Source organism: Marmota flaviventris, chromosome 19, assembly GCF_047511675.1.
Source record: "Marmota flaviventris isolate mMarFla1 chromosome 19, mMarFla1.hap1, whole genome shotgun sequence".
NCBI lineage: Eukaryota > Metazoa > Chordata > Mammalia > Rodentia > Sciuridae > Marmota > Marmota flaviventris.
In genome coordinates, this window is record NC_092516.1 from 34931489 (window position 1) to 34951136 (window position 19648).

The window sequence follows — 19648 nt, forward strand, 5'->3', positions numbered from 1 at the left end:
GGGCATGCTATTCCTAGAGTCTGGCCTTACTCTCTGGGGACAGAAAAGGTAGCATGGAGATTGAGGACAAGAGATTTGAAGGGAAGTTGAAACATCTGGGGTGTGTGACTGGGTTAGAGTCTTCATTCTTCACTTTCTTTGGAGGAATTCTGTCACTTCTAAGCTTCAGTTTCCTGTCTGTGAAGTGGAGACAATGACAGTAGCTAACCAGTTTTGAGTTTTGAGTATATGCTAGATATTACATAAATCACTGATTTTTAAAATATTGTCTCATGTAATTTTTCTACCAGTACTAAGAGACAGGTATGTTATCCCCATTACTCAGGACCATTCAAGCAGCTTGTGCAATGTCACAGTGTCATACAGCTAGGCAGTGTTGGAGAAGGGGCTCCTGAAGGAGTGTCTCTGGATCTAAAACGTTGGTGTCCCCTGTGAAGGAATTTGAGTCCTTGTGGGGTTGCTATGAGGACTGGATGAGAGCAGAGAGCTTTTAGCAATTTGCAGGCCCTTAGGAAGTGTCCAGAAAGGCTTCTTCTCATCTCTCCTGCCAGGAGGGCAGAGCAGAGGCTTGGTTGAGGAAAGTCAAGAGGGAGTGAGCTTGGTGTCCTCCAAGGAACTGCATCAACCCCAGGAGGTAGAAGGATGTGGAAAGACTGGAAGGCCAGGCCTCAGGGAGATGGGCCCCAGACCAGCAGGCTCATGGCTGTGGTCGTCTGTGTGGAAATCTCTAAGAACTTTGAAAGAAACATGGGGGTCTGTTTCCCAGCCATGGCTAACAGTTCAGCTGCATGGATGGCCAGCATCTTTGGAAAAATCCACAGCACAGGTATAAACAGTGCAGGGTCTCCTGGTCACAGCCCAGCCTGGGAGGGCAGCTCTGCTCGGTGGCCAGGAAGTCCATTTTACACTTTTACAGTTGAGTTTAGGGGCCCAGGATTTTGAACATCTCCCAGCTTTGTTTATAAATTAGTTTACACTTGTTGGATGCTGTCCCACTGCCCTGCAGGACTGTGTCCATGGCCACAGAGAGCAGTGGGGCCAGCTGGTAGGACAGCAGAGGGCCCAACAGGCACGCCATTCACACATTCCAGAAAGGTCTGTCATAATCAAAAAGCCACTGAAAGAAAATTTCACTTTCCATTCGGATTCCTTCTGTCTTCATTGTTGACCGAGTTTTGTCCTGGAGCATGACGCTGACTACCTGCGGCTTGGGGAGCCCTCATTTTCTAGGAGGCAGCGAGAGGCATGACAGTCACTAAGATGAGCTGTCACACTTGAGGCGGGAATCAGCTTCGGCCTTCGCAGGTGCTCCCATCTCTGCAGGCACAGCTTTGTCACTTAGTAATCAAAAGGAGTTTAACAAAAGAGTGGAACTCTTGGCAATAATTATGCTCCTTCAAAGAGGAGCTAATGCAGAGACAGACGTGAAAGGTGGAGAACATTCAAAAAAGCAATTTGCTCCGCTCGTAATTTTCGAGTATTCCTCTGCGATTATTTGCTTTTAGAAAAGTGCTAGCTCTTTCATAGCTGCTGCTGCTGATGCTTGATCCTGCCACTAAGACATAATCCCATGCGGATGGAGTCCCGCAGAGCCTGGGTCAAGTGCTCTGCCTATGCCCCTTTATCTGCACAGGAAAGAAAGACTCCGGAGTACCTTGTTCTGAAGAAAGTAGGATGTGGAGAGAAGCTGTGGCTGCAACGTGAATTGCCAGCCTCCAGCTTTCCTGCCTCAGCCTACGTCATCCATGTTGGTGGGGAGCATCTCTGGCCACAGGTGCATGACTGTGAGTCCTGCACCTGAGCCCTCTAGCATTCACTGCATTGGCCGCAGCACTGGTCTTTACATTCCATCAATTTGGTGAAAAGTGTCTTCCCTTCCATAGCCATATTCTTTTAATTTGAATTGAATTGGGTTTTGTTTTATTCCATTTATGTATAAACTGAACTTACCTCAACTTTGTCTGGTGTTTACAGAGCATCTCAGGGAGAAAGGGGCTCCCACGAGGGCCCATCTGGAGAGGCTCTCTTTGATGCCCCCCCCCCTTTTAACACTGGGTGAGTTCCTTTGTTTAAGAAGCTAAAAGACTTAAAAATGTATATTCCACACATTTTTTTATTAGGTCTTGTTTCTTTTTCAGAAAAAAAATCTTGGCTGGAAATTTTTGTGTATAGACCTCAGCTCTACGTAGTCCTTCCTCGTTCCTGCCATCCTCTTGTGATTGTTCACACCAAGAATTTGGCATGGCCATTTATTTGTGCTTTGTACTAGAATTAATTAGTTACAATAACAAAAGCCCTCAGAAAAGTAAAAATGGACCAAAATCCTGTTTAGATTAGCTGGGACTTTTAAGAAATACTGCTATAAATAAGAAATATAGTTCTTCTGGTCAAAAGCCCTGATGAATGCATTTTTCATCTGTTCTATCAGCAGTTACCCTATAAGCTCCTTTCTTTTCCATCCCTCCTCCTAGGCAGGATCTGTTCTCCTAGAGGAAAGGACCAGTTCTGTGCATGACACAGGAACAGGTGTTGAGGAAGGCCAGGGACAGGCCTTTGGGACATCATCTCATTCTGTCTCCTGTGCATGTCAGGTGGCCATTTAAGGTAGTAGACCGAAGTTTCTGGTCATTCGGTGATTTTCATCTTATAATTCGGGGGTCTGGCTATGTGTGTACAGCAGTCTGCTGACTGAGACTTTATAAAGTGTTTAATTTGCAGCCCCACATTGGGGCTGCACCCAATAACAACATTCATACTTGTAAAATATCAGTGAGTGGCTTAGACAGCCCCATTCACATCTTACCTTATTTGCACTTCATAAAGGCTTTTTGATGTCAGTATTTTGTCCCCATTTTATAGATGGAAAAACCAAGTGATAAACCTGAGGGAACAAAATCAGGGACATATTAGATTCTAGTTCCATTACTCAACCCAGAGTGCATTGTCTGGTTGCTTAAAGAGCCTCTGTATTAACAAGAGACTTGGATAACTCAACCCGGGTTCATTTATGGTGTTCACTTCCTTTCAGCCATAATCATCTTGTTCTGGTGAGAAAACAAGGTATTTTCCCTGTAGAACTCTTTGGGCTGTCATTCTAAGGCAGTCTGTGTTCTGCTTCCAGATACCAGGTCACTCAGGGAACTGGGCTGGGAGAAGATGAATAAATGAACGAACCTGAGCTCAGGTCTCTTTTCTGCTTTTATTTGGAGACCAGCAGTGTGCTCCTTGGGTAGGGGAATGTGCCTCTCTGCTTCTCTTCTGATGGTCCACTGAAGTTTCTTTCTGCTGCTGGGGGCCAGGCAGACCAGGCTACTTACCCAGCACCCATGCTCCTGGAAGCAGTCAGGAAGGCCCAAATCAGGCCCAAGTTTGGGAGAGAGTTGGTTGTGCTGCCTGACCTGCAGGAGCCCCTGGCCAGAGCTCCCATGGAAGGTGAGACTCCTGCATGGGTGAGTTAGCAGAAGTGAGGGTGGTGTTTCCTCCCACATTACCTACAGCAAAACCAGATCAGTTCTGAACTCTTACTATCTTTAAGGTCAGAGAATTGGGTCTGTCTTTCCACTCTGATTTGCATCATATTTTATCCTAGAGCAGCTGTGGTCAGATCTGCATGTCAGTGATGGGGGCTAGGTACTTGGCTTATCATTCCTCCAAAATCCCATCCACCTGTGGAACTTCATCCAGCTGTGTTTATGTCTTATGAGATACCTCCTTGTGTGTTTTTGTTTGTTTGTTTGTTTTTTGAGTTTTCTAGCAATTTAATTTATTATTTTTTTTATTATCTACACATGACATTACAATGATCTTGGCAATTCATGCATTTGTATCATTGGGGTATAATTTCTCATTTTTCTAATTGTACTTGTGTGGTTTTTTTTGAGATACCTCCTTGTGTGGTTTTTATTTTTTTTTTTTTGGTCTTTTTTAATTATTTTTTTTAGTTGTAGTTGGACACAATACCTTTATTTTTTATTTATTTATTTTTAATGCGGTGTGAGGATCGAACCCAGGGCCTCGCACATGTGAGGTGAGTGCTCTACCACTGTGCCACAACCTCAGCCCCTCTCCTTGTGTTTTAATGATCACATTTCACAGTGTCCTTTCCCTGGATGGTATCATACACATAGTATGCACTCCATTCCTATTTACTGAAAGGGAAAATTACTTTTCCACTTACTAGGGTTCAAAGTATTAAAATGTAGTTTCAAGTTCAGAGAGGAATAGCCAGAGCAAATATGTGAGTGTGAAAACCTAAATAGTTTCTTATTTTTTTGCATTTCACTTAACACAGTTATTTTTTTAATGTACTCTTTTTTAAAAATACCTTTATTTGTTTATTTATTTATTTATTTATTTATTTATTTATTTTTATGTGATGCTGAGGATCGGACCCAGTGCCTCACACCTGTGAGGCAAGTACTGAGCCCCAGCCCCAGCCCCATACTTAACACAATTATTGATTGTATGCTTTTGTTTATCACGTTCTCTGCTTTAAAAACCAGGGAACATTGTGGATATGACAAAATGTGTGAATTTGGGTGTATTTCAAATCCACGGGACTTATGGGATATCTTACCTCCATTTGCATCTCTAGTTAAGAGTTGATCGTCAATATGGAAGAGTTGTACAAAGGTGAATTCATACAAATCTAACTGTATCTTTTCCATATACTCGCCAGTATGAAATTAACTACACCTGCCATAGGAAATGATCCCTGCATATACTACATTGAAGTGTTTTGCAAGGCATGGACCTCTAAGACAACTTACTGGCAGAAGGCTTTGCTGTCTCTAGTCTCCCCTCTCTGGAAAGTGCAGTGTATCTTTACAGAATAATGACAGCTCTCAGATTTGATGGCTGCCTTTCCCCTAGGTGCCTGCTTGCTTAGGACTTCTGGGGACCAAGTGATAAACCTGAGGGAACAAAATCAGGGACAATATTAGATTCATACATTCTGTTAATGAACACAACTCCACTTGTCATTTATGTTGGTTTGAAATTCTGGGAAACAGGTTTCCCAGATTCTTTCCTCACTTGCTTTCTAAATGTCTTTCATCCCAGAGTCACTCACTGGTGGACAGCAAGTGTTTACTTCCTGACTCAGTAAACATGTCACTGTGGTGCCTTAACATTTATCCAGTATCCAGGGCCTCGTGATTGCCAAAACTCCTTGGAAGCAATTTTAGTTCTTGTAATTATATAGCTAAGCCAAGTTCATCAGTTCCAAAGTTGTCTGCCTTGAACTTGCTATTAAAGTGGGGCTTGAGATCTAGATTATACTCAGAACAGTGAGCTTTAGAACCAACCCATTAAAAAGTTGTTTTGTTGAAATGGGGAATATTTTAAATGTTCTAATTTTTTAAGGACTTAAAAATGAATGTTCTACATTTTCCTGCTCTCTGATTTTTTTAATGTATTTGAATGTCAGTTAAAACTAATCAAATGTTACTTTAGCGTTTGTAATAGTAAAACTACAGACTCAAATTATGCTTTTATATGTTATGGGCTAAGTTCTTCTTTTACTGGACATTATTGAATTTGCATCATAATATATAATTCAGTACTTGTATTACCCTCCCTAGTTCGTGTTAAAAGTGCCAAAGATCAAAATACTTACTGGTAACTAAAGATGATTTATCTTTTCATGGAAGCCAAAGGATGGTTTCATTGCAAATTTTGCAGCACCCCATGGAAGCTTCTGAACCCCTCCTGAAACTCCTCCCTTTGCCCACAAATACTTCTAAGGGAAAGTTATTAAAGTACTTTCTGTCACTTCCCCTAGTATATAAATAACTCAACATAAGCTCCATGGGCCCCAAACAGTATATTCTTGGTTCAGTTATTTTCCCTTCCACTCTCAGTCACAGGTCTGATAACCCAAATAGTCACTCAGTAGACAGTAAACAAAAGTATTTGGTTCTGCTCCTACAAATGTATGCTCTGACTTTTCCTTCCTGGTCTGGAGGTCCCTCAACTACCCATTGAACTGTTTCTACCAATCATAAATCCTGTGCTTCCAGGATTATTATGTTAATGTCACATTTCTGAAAGCAGATGATCTATTGTGGCATGAGGAACATGACATCACCTGGAAATGGGTAGCAGGAAGCTCCACCATACATTCCCCAGCAAAGTGGCCGTCCCTTTGTATGCCCAAGTGTGATCTAGGCATCCACCTCCAGGGTGGCTTTCCTCCAAAGAAATTTTTTTAATTAGTGCTAATGGTCAGAGACCCCCAGGTAGTTTCTCTCTGCGTGAGGCTTCGTCTTTTCTGAATTAGAGAACAATTACTTTGTCTGGTACCTCATGCATGTGTTGGAATCGAGTGAAGAATGTTCAGAAGCTTGACAAGTTCCCACTGAAGACTGTCATCCTTCACTGAATAGCAGTGTTTTCTTTGTTAGTGAACCTCAGTTGTTAAGTCAACAGACTTCTCTCTTGTGAAAACCAGGGACAAATAGTAATAGTTATTAAGTGATCCTCTAACGTGTTATTTTTCAAAATTTTTTAAATTGTCAATGGACCTTTGTTTTATTTATATGTGGTGCTAAGAATCGAACCCAGTGCCTCACACATGCTAGGCAAGCGTTCTATCACCGAGCTACAACCCCAGCCCCTCTAATATGTTCTTTATAAACCCAACATTCTAGTTTTCTGAGCTGTAGTTCATTTCACACATATTGAACTGAGATTGTCCTTATTATTTTTATTACCAAGTCATGGAATTAGAAGTTAGAATTATGAGGTTTTATTTTTAAATATAGAATTAAAATGGAGGAAGACTAAGGAAATGATTTTATATAAAGCCATATGTACATTTCTATAAAGTAAAAGGAAAATTTCTCTGGCTGAATACTGTAATTTTCCTGTAAATTCAATGTAAGTTTTAAATGAATTCTCTGGAATTATGTTCTAACAAAGCTGAGTGGTTCATATTATGGTCAAAGTATTGAATTTTGCTACCATAATTACTTAGCATGCCCTTGCATTCCTTTAGAACACTATTCTTCTGATAACAAAAGTAATACTTGTTTACAGTACAAAGGTTGGAAAATATTTTAAAATACATAATTCAAAAGAAACTAACTTGACTCTCCCTCCTCAGAGGCCGCCTGCGGCTGCATGCTTCATGCACACATGCAGGACATGTCATGTGTACAGTTGTTTTCTCGGCGCCCAGAAGAATACACTGTTTCATCCCAAATGGATGCTGTTACGTGGGCTTTTTGAATCTGTGTCAGCACATTGTTGAAGTCTAGTAACAGAAATTCTGACTCAAAATAGGTTTTAAATTGACTGAAGTGTGGTATCCCTGAAATAGGATGTGCAGAGGCAGGCTGGCTGCAGGATGGGTGGTTGGTTGGTGGGCTCTGCCAGGCTGTCAGGGACCCAAGGACCTTCTGTTCTCCCTGTCCTTCTACCCACATTGTTAGCTTCATGCTAAGGTCATATCCTCATAGCTATAAAATTGCCACCATGAACACCAGGGACAAATGACCATGTCCAATCCTGATGTTGAGAAAGGCGGCCCCCTTACCCTGCAGGCTGCCTGGGCAGGTGTGGCTGCCACAGGAAAGCTGGGTACTCTAGGCACGTGCTGCTGTGCTGTCACCAAAAAAAAAAGTTTCTTTTCTTAAAGCATCACAACAGTTACCAGGACTCAAAATTGATATGAATGTTTTTAGATATTTTATTTACATTTAAAAAATCAGTTTCCTTTGTAAAAACTCTTTTTTTTAGAACAATTTGGAGAGAAAACAAGAGTAGTTTTATGGAGAACTAATTCTCATCTATCTAATATTGTCCAAAGATTTAGCATTTTTGTGGTGTCTTCTTTTTAACAACAACAAAAAAAATAATAAATTTTTTTCATGAATAGTGACTTAAACATGTTCAGAAATTAAAAGCTAACAGAAAAAAAACTTAAAAATAAAAACCTTAATAGAGGTAAATTGTAATGTTTCCAATTGCTCTTTTTTTTAAGAGAATTATAGTTATACATCGTATTTGGGTCATCCTGACAGAATTATTACATGAACAGAACTCAATTTCAGTTCATGTCCCCCTTTTTCCCTTTCTTCCTCCCTTTCCCTGTCCTCCTTCTGTTACTCTATTGATCTTCCTTTCACTCATCCATTTGTTTATTTTTTCAAATATTTTTTGTAGTTGTAGATGGATACAATAGCTCTAATTATTTATTCATTTATTTATTTATTTATTTATTTTTGTGGTGCTGAGAATCGAACCCAGTGCCTCACACATGCCAGGCAGGTGCTCTACCACTGAGCCACAACCCCAGCCCCATTTGTTTATTTTTGATTGGTTCTGTCTACTTAAACATAAAGGAGAAATTCCCTGGGTGTGTTTATATATGCACATAGCATTCTTTTTAAGCATTCATTCTGCATTTCCTCGCCTTTCCCATCCTTCCATTCTCTTCTTCAATCTCCTTCTTCTTCTCCACTCATCTTCCCTGCATCTTTATGATCTCCAATTCTCCTCTCCTTATTTCCTTCTTTTCCTCTAGCTTCCACATATGAGAGGAAATTTTTATGTACTTTTAAGTTTTCAAGATCCTTGAAACAATGTAACAAATAATATAGAGAATTAATGGGTATTTTACAAGACTAATTCTGAGAAATAATAAGCATATTTGAAATTACTATGGTGAAAATCAGATGTTAAAGCAAAAAGTTATATATCCCATTTTTAAATTATGCTATTAAATGTGTATAACTTCATGTGTAGTAAATATTCATATTTAATTTTAGGTGCCAATGTAACATACACTAAAATAAAATGGAACAATTTCTATGGTTCTATAAAAGAACCTATAAAGGAGTCATAAATAATTATAGTACAACTCTTTTGAAATACTTTTATGGTACTAAAAATTGAAGACTTCCTAATAGGGAATTTTTCCTAAATGAGACATGAAATAAATTAGCCATAGAGACCTAGAGTGTAATCTGTCCTGTGGGAGCCCTGAGTGAGCAGTCTCTCCTTAAGCTAATTTTATACAATGTTTAAAAACCAAGAATTTTTGAAAAACCTCTCAAAAGGTAACAGAAAGGAAAAGGTTGTTATTACATTGAATTCCTCATGAGAAGTTACTAGGTTTGCATATCCAATTCTAGAAGGGCTCTGACTGGGATCAAAAAAAACAAATAAGCAGAGCTTTCCCTGCTGGTGCAGTCCACTGGGTGCCCTGGGGTCTCTGGTCCACTGGAGATAAGAGCACAGATGAAGTGATGTTTCTGTGCTCAGAATGCATCTTGCCCTCCTTGTCCAACTCACCAGCTGGAAAGAAGTTTACCCATGTTCACAGTTTATATTTTTTAACAAATTCTACCTCCCCCACTCACCTCCTTAACTAGCAAAAGGAATACAGAATCCTAACAGAAGCAAAGGACACTGAGGGGCCCCATTTCAATGAAAAGTTGCTTGGATTTATGGACATTGTGTCTTTATTATTTGCTTTCCTTTTTAAAAATGAGTAGCATGGTGAGAGTCTTTATGTGGAGCAATTGAAAGTGTACTAGTCTACTTCTGTAGATGCCTGGTTGCCATGTGACCTTTGCAGGTAGCTGTGGTTCAGAGAAAGCATGGGTGGGTCAAGTGTGTCTCCAGTTCCTTTGGCATTATACTTGGGACATTTGAGGAGGATTTGGTCACAATCATGTAGACCAAATAGTCTACTTACTTCTTTGCACTCTTAGGATGTGGAGACAGAGCAAGCAAATGAGGGTTCTTAGTGATGCTGGAAAAATTGAAGGGTTAGCACTGTGCTCATTGGACACCTCCTTCTACTCACCAGTATAAACATAAGTATGCAAAGGTTCTAGCGAGCACCCCCATCCCCCATCCTGATGGAGAAAATCTTGACAGACTCATTTGCCCTGGGCCAAAGATTTGACGGTCTAACCCTCTACTCCAAAGATTTGTGAGCATTTCATGATCAAATAACCCTGCCTGAAAAAGAAGGAACAGCTTCCCTGGAACTTCTCTATGGCCTTGTGATGAATTCTTATAGGAATCTCTGGATTTTAGCAACCTCTTGATGTATGTATTCCAAAACATTGTCTCCTCTCAGTCAAGCTTGGTACAGATGTGGAGCACCTGAAGCACCTGAGACTTATGGCCACAGGACTCCATGGGACCAGAGAAGACTCACTGTTGCTACATTCCTAAAGTCTGCCTGTGTATTGTTTTTGTCCTTTTAAATCTTTTTTTTTTTAAACTCTAGATATTGCTGTGTAGTTGGTCTAATAAATTAACTTTGTCTTATCTGGAGTGGCTTTGACACTGTCTCTGATTTTTGGAACAGAGCCATAACGCTGGAGAATCAGCTGGTGATCCTTGCAACGACAGCAAGTGATTCCGGGGCTTATTACGTGCAGGCGGTCAATGAGAGAAACGGAGAAAACAAGACAAGCCCTTTCATTCATCTGAGCATAGCAAGTGAGTTTTGGAATTACAGATGATAATTCCTAAAGAAATAAAATCTTGCCTTAATTAATAACCACAGTCTGATGGGACATTTTGCAATGAATCGCATCTCTCTCTGGTATAGTAGTTATGGTTTAATATTGATCCAACATCAATAGTTTGAAGAGCTTCAGAGCTGTTGCTTCCTTTGAAATGATTTGCAGAAAATATGAATCGAACTGGTATTTTTGAATGCAAGATCTTATTTGTCTTGTGGATTTAAAGAAATGTTTTGTACATAGTTAATGTACATTGGTTTAACAACAACAAAACGTCTTTTGACTATGAATTGTATTTTTGAACTTTATTTGAGACTAGATCAGGTACAGATTGTGTTCCTTTAATAATAATAATATTCTTGAGGAAAAAAATATGCCGATGAAGTTGTGGTAAAATCACCAGTATTTAAGCACAGTATTTAAGACTGTTGCTATCTGATTAAACTAAGAGCATGGATCATGAAGAAAACGTGTACAAACCGCGGTTATATGTACAGTTTATTTGAGGGCATTTTAGTTTGAGGAAACTTTAAATGTTTGGCCTTTGAAATTGTACAGCAGGAGATAATTGCTAGAGAAGGGGAAGATAACTCAAAGCAGGAACTTTGAACTATACTGGATCCACATGTGCAAAGTAGAGGGCGTGTCATCAAATGTTGACAGTGTGAAGCTTCATGGTACAAAATGCAGTTATTATGCTGTTGAGAAAATGTGGTTGGGAAATAGTAATGCCAGATGGTAAATTTCAAAATATTATGATCACATCATACAAGAGTGAATTATATAGGTCTGGCTGTAGAGTAGCAGATTTCATCTTTTTGAACAATGCTTGAAGGTTTTCTCCTTCAGTTAGCTTGAAAAGTGTATGGCATACAGAGGGTGGAGTTTGCTCCACATGGTCCTTCAGGACAATTACTTTAGGCCCAGTAGAGTTCACAGGGTGAAATGTTCATAGCAAATGCTGGGTGCTAGAATCTGCAGATTAATTGAGTTCTTACCTGCCTCCACATCCTGTTAGGTGATCTGGCCAGCTGCATGTGCTTCATCCTGCCATAAGTCCTTAATTCCCAGAATTGAATCCTGCTCCCGAGGCTGGGCAGATGTAGAATCACTGAGGCCTTTTAATGATCTGAGAATTATGCCAGTTGACTAGATGGGAGTGTTCTAAATCCAGTGTATGATGTACTGCCATTTAAAGGATCATCTGAACTCAGAGTCAAAGGAGAAATGAATATGACTTTTTTCAACAGTGATAACAAAGGGTGGACATTATATTATCAAGTAGATTGTGATTATTTTTAATGATTTCCACGTTTTACAACTAGAGCCATTTATTCTATTTAGCAAATCTGATTTAGTACTCAATTGTGATATAAACAATAATAGTCAAGGATGGTAGACTTCTAAGTCAGAAACAAAGAAATTGGCCTCAGTTTGTTAAAAGAGGTGAAACATAATTTCACAAAAATTCTGGTACACGGAACACTCAAAGTTTACATTTAGTAGTTTCCTATAGGCCATTCTGATAGCCTATAGAAAATAAAGCTAGTACAGTACATTTGCAAATTACGATATGAATGCAATACCATGGCATTAGATATTTGGAATATGTAGATTTTTTCAATAATTTGTTTCTACCCCAACTAAAAGTATATTGGAATCTGCTCATAAATATTATAATTAACTGGCTTGCATTTTGTTTCATTGTATATTTTTATCTTTTCATTGGCACTAAAGAGAATGTGTAAAAGGTGAGATATAATGAGGTTGATGATCTGGACTGGGAGAAAACCCACATTTTGTTTCTTTCTATAATTCTTTGCTTTTTATCAGGACCAGGTACAGCAGGGAAAGGAAGGACTTTGAGGAAAACTTCATTATTTAATTCCTAGGAGAACCTTTCCTATGACACATTGGATTTAGCTAAATGTTAAATGGCACCAATTATGCATTTTCCCACTAAAAGTTCTATTTTGAAAACCTCTAAAGATCAGAAGTCTTGATAAATCTGTAGAACTCCCCAGAACTGCATGTTTAAATTAGGTTCTGTCTGGACCATGGTGATGCTGTCTGCAATGGGAGCCACAGCTTGGGCCTGACGCCTGGGGAGCACTGCAGGCCCCTCACCACCCTGGATTTATTATGAAATTAGATATTCAAAATACCCTTTCACACCTTGGCAAGACATAGTGTGCTGTGGACCTAGAAATCTTTTTATTCTGAGGTAGCCTTTTGTGAAAACACCAACAAGATTGATGAAAAATTTTTTAAATTTGCCAGCCTGCATTTCTGAAGAATCAAAAGACATTACAGCCAATTATTATTTAATGAAGACACATCTTTCCTTGGTGTCAGAAGAATAAAGTAAGAACCTTTGTGTAGTGACTGTAGTCAGAGTAGCAATGTGCCAGGAGTCAGATTCCTGGTGGATTGCACTGTAGTTAATTTAGCAGTGGTGTGTCCTTTGTCCTACCTCTCCTTCCCCTCTGTGGGGACAGCAGGGCATGAGGACGGAGCAGTGGGGCTAGCCTTGTCTCAGAGCATGTAGATGAGCCATGTGCTATCACTGCCAATGGGAGGAAAAAATGTTTCCAGAACAACTGTACCTCAAAGTTCAAAATCCTTACTACCTTTTGCTGAATATTTTGGCTATGCTTAAAGTTTGTGGGAAGCAAAAGATAAAGAGAGTATGGCTAAAAATAAATAAATTTTTAAAAGCAGGAGTGTTAGAAGTGAAATGCAGCCCTGTAGTGGCCACACCTGCTGTTACGTACGCTTTTCATCGTTGGTATTTTTTATGTCTTAAGGCTTCTCCCCGTTTGTTTGGTTAAGAAGATAAACTGCAGCCTGGGCAGCACGGCTGTTCCTGTCGGGAAGTCCAGGAGGTCTCTGAGCTCTCCATCTCTGGCCAGTAGGGAAAGCTTGCTGCCTTCACAGGGGTGGATTCACTTTGAAGTTCTTATGTGACGTGAAACCAGCAGATGTTAAGGACACAGGTGGGACTGCTGAAGCGTCCTGTATGAATTTTTCATAGTTGGCTCCCGCAGCTCAAATGCACACCAGAAAAAGAATTGGTCAGGACTCACCTGAGAGTCGACATTTCTATTCTGAGGTCAAACCCAGGCAAGCTTTATAAACCTGTCAACCTGTTTTTCAGTCTAACTTTGAAGATTTTACATTGAGTTCACTTTTGTGGATCAAATCTTCTCAACTGAATTAATATGTGAATGGAAGTTTCTTCTTATAAAAAAAAAAAAAAAGACCATAGTTAGGAGATGAGAAGAATTCTGTAGAGTGATTAATCAATCATTGTTTAAGTGCCATTGTACATACCTCAGACACATCATCAGTTCTGATCCAATATTCAAAATGTCCAGTGTAATGAGATTCTCTACTAGGGATGAAGCTTAGATTAAAAAAGAAATGACTGCCTCTCTCCTTCCTGCTTTTTTCACCTCTTTCATTTTAATGTCTCCTCTTCAAACAACATTTGCAGATAGGATATCATTTCAGCTGATTCTCCTTCAGGCTGACAAACCCTTGCTTTTAATTCTGAAGACCACTTAACATTCTTTTGTCCTCTATAATGCTAATTTAACTGCAGACCTCATATATGGTTAGTAGTTGAAAGTGGATTCCTGAGAATAATATCTTTGCACAGTCATTGGAGAGGACTGCCCTGTAAAACATGCCTTTTGTGTGCCTGGATAAAATTCTATCTCATTTTCCTTATGCCTTTAACATTAAAGGGGACAAGGGGCAGGCATAAGCCTTTCAAATGGACTCTGACATAAGTTGAATTCCTAAACAGTAGGAACAGTTTGAAATACAGTCTTACTCAAAATCTGTCTGGGGATAGGACCCACATTCCAGGTGATCAGCTTCGAATCAAGCTGCAACTCTATAGGTTGCATGATGCTTTACTGCCAGAATTTTCAGATAATATAAAAAAGAAAGTGTATTTTATAGAGAAATCATGAGTTTAGTGGTTTAGCCACATACTGAACCTGCTAAGTTGGGTGTGTAATGAGACAGAGGTGTGTGCTGGTTCCAGTCTCTGGAGCCACTCTGGTCCTGATGGGCAGGACCATGTCTGGGGCTCTGCACTCTGTAGCTCCTTTATACATACTCCATTAGGAAATGAACCCCAGGCATTATCCCCAACCTAGGATTACTTAGTTATGTAGAAGTTGTAAGGATTGATGTCATACCAAAGAGAGAAAGCCAAAGTATAAAATATTTTAAGAATCTTGCTCATCATAAAAATTTCATTTCTTTGGAATGGCATGATATATACTTTGTAAGTAGAAATTCCTATTTCACTTGATCATTGTAATAATGTTTAATTTTTTGGCCAAATTCCTATGACTTGTGGTTGCAAAGAATTGTGTTTCCTGGTCATGTGATATCCATTCCACAAGAATTTGTTTAGTTCAAACTAAATATCCATATGGATAACTGTGCTCCTGCTGGTAAAGGTGAAACCATAGCCTGTTGGAGTGTTCTGAAAGCAGACAGGCACAGGAGGGCATCCTGTCTACTTCTTGATAAGTGAGAACATCCAAATGCCCGTGGGATAGCTTGAACACAGTGAGAGAGGTGACCACCCAATTAAATACTTGATCTGCTTGATGAACAATGTTAAAGCTTGGTTTTTACTTATTTTCACTTAAAAACATTAATTAAAATGTCAAGTCTAATATTTTGTTTCTGAACCCAAAATATTCACATGCATGTGTGGACTGATGAATGACTTTAAACTCTGAGGACAGCTGGTGACTGACAACAAGACTTAAGGAAAGACAAAAAAAAAAAAATCCAAAAAACAAAAACAGAAAGACTGAAGAGATGAGGCCATCATTCTCTCCGCACACCCCGAAACCAAGACTGGATTATTTCTGTTGCCCCTTCATACTATCTCACTCATCTTCCAGCTTTTCTTATCCCAATGTATCTTTCTTTCCTTTTTGTGATTTATCCTATCCTTGCTTTGCCATAGGTCAACCGTAAAGAATCAGGTTCAACTGTGAACTGTAATTTGCCCTGAACTCTTGAGCAAATCTGGAATAGCCCAGCACCCCTGGTCTCCCAAGGCAGCATCTTCCCACTGGGCTGTCTTACCTGGAGCCCAAAAGGACTTGCAGAGGGATAAGCAAACAAATGACATTCTCAGGGGATTCGTCCAGGTTCTTTCATACACTCTTTTAAAAAGGTCTGTCTGAGGATACCTGGGGTCCAGGTGACTCTTCTCTCAATTGTCCTTTCCTTCATGTACAAGATGGAAGGCTCATGTGTCACTCATTCTGCTTTTCAACATGAGCACTATCTGAGGATATAAATGCACAGGGGCCAAACAGAGGGACGATTCTAAATGTCAGTGGCAGAACTGAGAAAGACTAATAACTGGGAAATAAATCATTTTGTAAATCAATTTTTTGCTGTTTTCAAAGTGAAGTGGGACCCAGACACATTACCAGATGACATTTCATTATAAATATTTCCAATGACTGCTGTGATAGTCCCCCTATTGTTGGGACAAGAAGGCAATTCCATCTCCTTTGCAGTTTGGGGGGCCATGAGTGGAATATAGTGTGTCACTTTCAAGCTCTTCCCTGTCCAGGCCACAGGTCGAGAGGGTGGAGCCACAGGAGGGAAGCATCCAGGTCTGAGTGTCAGCACAGGAAAGCTTGACACAGGAGCATTCCAGCAGAACTGGATTCAGGAGTGAGAAACAAAGCTCTGGCCCTTGCCCTGAGATTTCATGTTTGCTTTTTATTTAAACAAAGAATCAGCCTGTCCCAATTGGTAAATGACTCTGTGACTTTAGGTTTATAACTCAGCAATTTAAAGAATAGAGAGATATTCAATGACAAAATTCCTTTCATTCTCATTCATAACTTTACTTGGACAAAATTTCATAGTAGTTATATCTATAAAACATAAAATTTTAGATAAGGATTATTTTAGATAGGATTAGAACTAGGGTTAAATTTCACTATCCATCTATCTCATTGAGGGGCTCAGTTCCAGTTTTTAAAAAATATATAAAATATTCATCAAAACTTTTTGGCGGAGGATCAATGATAACTATAATAATAACTCAGTGTAAGTACTGCTGTTGTTTCTCCCAAAGTCATTCAGTCCCTGGGTAAAACTTAAATTTATGCACATATTTTTTGGAGGCTATAATGGGCTGATCAATAAGATACTTTCAGTCAGTAAATGTAGTAAATTAGGATAAAATTCTGTAGGAAAAGAAGAATAGAAATACAAATTCAAGAAGAAAAAAAGAAATAGTAAAATTTCTTACTATTAAGAGTTAGAGCTTGTTCATATATTTTTAAAGTGGGTGATGATGTGTATCAAATCTTTAGACCTGTTCTATCAAATATTTAGATTCCTTTGAATACATAAAAAAGAATATACCTGGGCTGGGATTGTGGTAGAGAGCTTGCCTAGCAATCTGTGAGGCACTGGGTTCGATCCTCAACACCACCTAAAAATAAGTAAATAAATAAAATAAAAGTCTATCAACAACTAAAAAAATTTTGAAGAAAAAGTACAGCAATAGTTTCATTTTATTTAAAATATATCAGAATATTAAAATATACTGAAAATTATATTATTTGCATCCCCTCAAATTTATAATGAAAAACTTTGATGTCAACCTAGAATGTGGAAAAGATCATTCTACAAATCTTTTCAGATGATCTAGAAGCATAAACTGTTTTAAGCTACATGCAGATTCAGTGATAATTTCTAAATAAAAAGTGACGTTTCGTGACCCTCCAGGGCACAGATGGATGAGGGCACTAGCCTCCTTGAGCACCAGATGAAAGTGTTCATGTGTGTTTGCCTTGCCCAGTTTCCACGACAGCCCTGGAAACAAGAACCAGCTCCATTTCAAGCCAAGTACACAGAAGAAGATCATGCCCAGTCCCAAGAATATGAATGTGAGGACTCAGTTAAGGCTTCTGTGACCCCAAATCTTGGTTTCTCCATGTGCTTCAGAGGCTGATTTTGCTCTTTGTGCATATGAGGGAAGCCAAAGGAGAAGACAAAACTTGGGGAGAGGGGTGTGCACCAGCCAGCCCTCTTCCGTTGCAGATTCTGTGAGAGCTCTGGCACACTCTAGCTTTAGAGGGGCTGGCTTTGTGTCTAGAAGCAGAGGCCTTCTGTTTTGATGCCAGAAATACTCCAGTAGACATTCAGTCTAGGTGATAACAGTGTGCTGGCCACACATGTGTGGCTTTGAAGTTGATATCCCTGGGTACCTGGAGAGGCACATTTGGGTGATCAGGTTTGGTTTTGGGGAGTAATAGGAGATGAGCCTGGAGTCAGTGCTTGCTAATGGAGCATCACTACAATAAGTTACAGTTCATAATAATATAGTGGCTATTTCATCAGAGCAGCAATACACAGGACACCACATGGGATATAAAATAAGACATGATCTGTCCCGCTGGATTTACACGACTGATGTGCATGATCAAACTCACTGTTTCCCAGATGTTACTGTTGAGCTGTTGGGCAGATTTTGCACAGTGAGTAAACTCCACCTAAGGAGTAAGGTAGGCACTCCGGAGAACTCATTACCAAGCAGAACTGACCAGTTGGATTCAGTAAATGGATCATAAGTATTCATTTACTTCTCCCAATTATGGTTATGATTATTTAAGGGCACAGAGTATCATTCGGCAGTGATTTGCCTAATCAGATTTTTTACAAACTCCTCCACAAAGCTGAGCTTTAATAATTCCTATGAACCACCTTCCCTCCCACCCTCTTGTTAATGTACCAATTTAAATTATTATGCTCAGATATTTAAGTGTGGGAGTCCTCTAATTGTGGTACTTGAAGGGCTGGAACTTGAAGTAGCCCTAATAATGTTTACCCTTGACTCTGGGATATAATTTCTCAAACTTAGCCAATAGCTGCATGCCTGAATTCAATTGACAGGGAGTTTGAGATAATTTCATTGAAGGCTTATAATATGTGAAATGGCATTTCAGAATTTACACCGTATCGAGAAGGACCCAACATTGTAACTTGCTCATGTGGTGACTTCCCAACTCTATAATCACTTTGGATGTGCCATATGTTAAAGTGCTGGATCTGTTTTTTCTGCCACGATAAGAAAAGTTAAGAAACCTATAAAGGCCACAAATAAATGGAATAGAATATTAAATTTTCCTTGCAGTCATTCTACAAGCACTAACATACATCCATTACACATCTTATCTGGGAAAATCCTAAACAAAGAAATGGTTATTGAACTGAGATGAGACTACAGAACTACTTGTTAGTTGTAAATGTAGTTTTCATTTAAAAAATTGTATTTACTTGATAGTGAAATACAAATGATAATCCTGGTTATTTCTCTGATGTTTGGCTTTTAGTTATTTTCTGGGCTAAACAGTTCTACTTGGACCTTCCCAGTATTCCTTTTATGAGAAGGTTGTTATTCTGAAGATGCTAATTAAGAAGCTCCTGTCTCTTTTCTCAACCTTAAGAATTTTTGAGATTTTCATAATCCAGACATGTCTGATTTTCTGGGAAAATTGTCTTTTTATATCTCATATTTCAGGGAGAAAAAAATGAGACTATGTGAGTTTCTGGTTTGGAGGGAACATGTAGAGTGAAACCAAGCACTGCCATAATAGCATGGTGTTTGTGCTGAGGATATGCCTGGTATCTTGTGGTAACTTTAACTTCAGCTTATAAGCCTGGATGGGAGTCATGATTTGGACCACAGTATAATGAAAACATGTCATGGTAGTACCAATAGCAGCTGTTTATTGAATGTCTACTATATGTTCAATGTGCAAATATTATACTCAATTAAAAACATTAATCCCCATTTAATCCCCATTTTAAAATCAATAAATTATGAGGTGAGCAATATTTATCCCCATTATATAAATGAGAAAACAAACCAAAGGAATAAATTACTTGCACAGGCTTACAGAGTTAGATGGCTTGATTTTGAATCCTAAATTAAGAGACCTTCACTATTTTACTTATTGAGAGTATTTGTAGTGTTGTATTGGTTTGACTTTTAAAATCATGTTGAAATTTATTAATCTGGCTGCTATAGTGTATACTGCCTGACAATGGTCACCTTTGATCACAGTTCATTTCTACCTTTACCACTTAGTCAT

General features: G+C 39.1%; 1 protein-coding gene across 1 annotated transcript in view; it reads left to right on the forward strand.

Moving 5' to 3' along the window:
• Positions 1–19648, forward strand: part of Sdk1 (sidekick cell adhesion molecule 1) — an 886283-nt gene that overhangs the window by 528774 nt on the left and 337861 nt on the right. The window contains exon 5 of the mRNA XM_027956222.2: positions 10328–10461. Coding sequence (XP_027812023.2) covers positions 10328–10461 — 134 coding nt within the window. The remainder of the gene's footprint in view (positions 1–10327; positions 10462–19648) is intronic.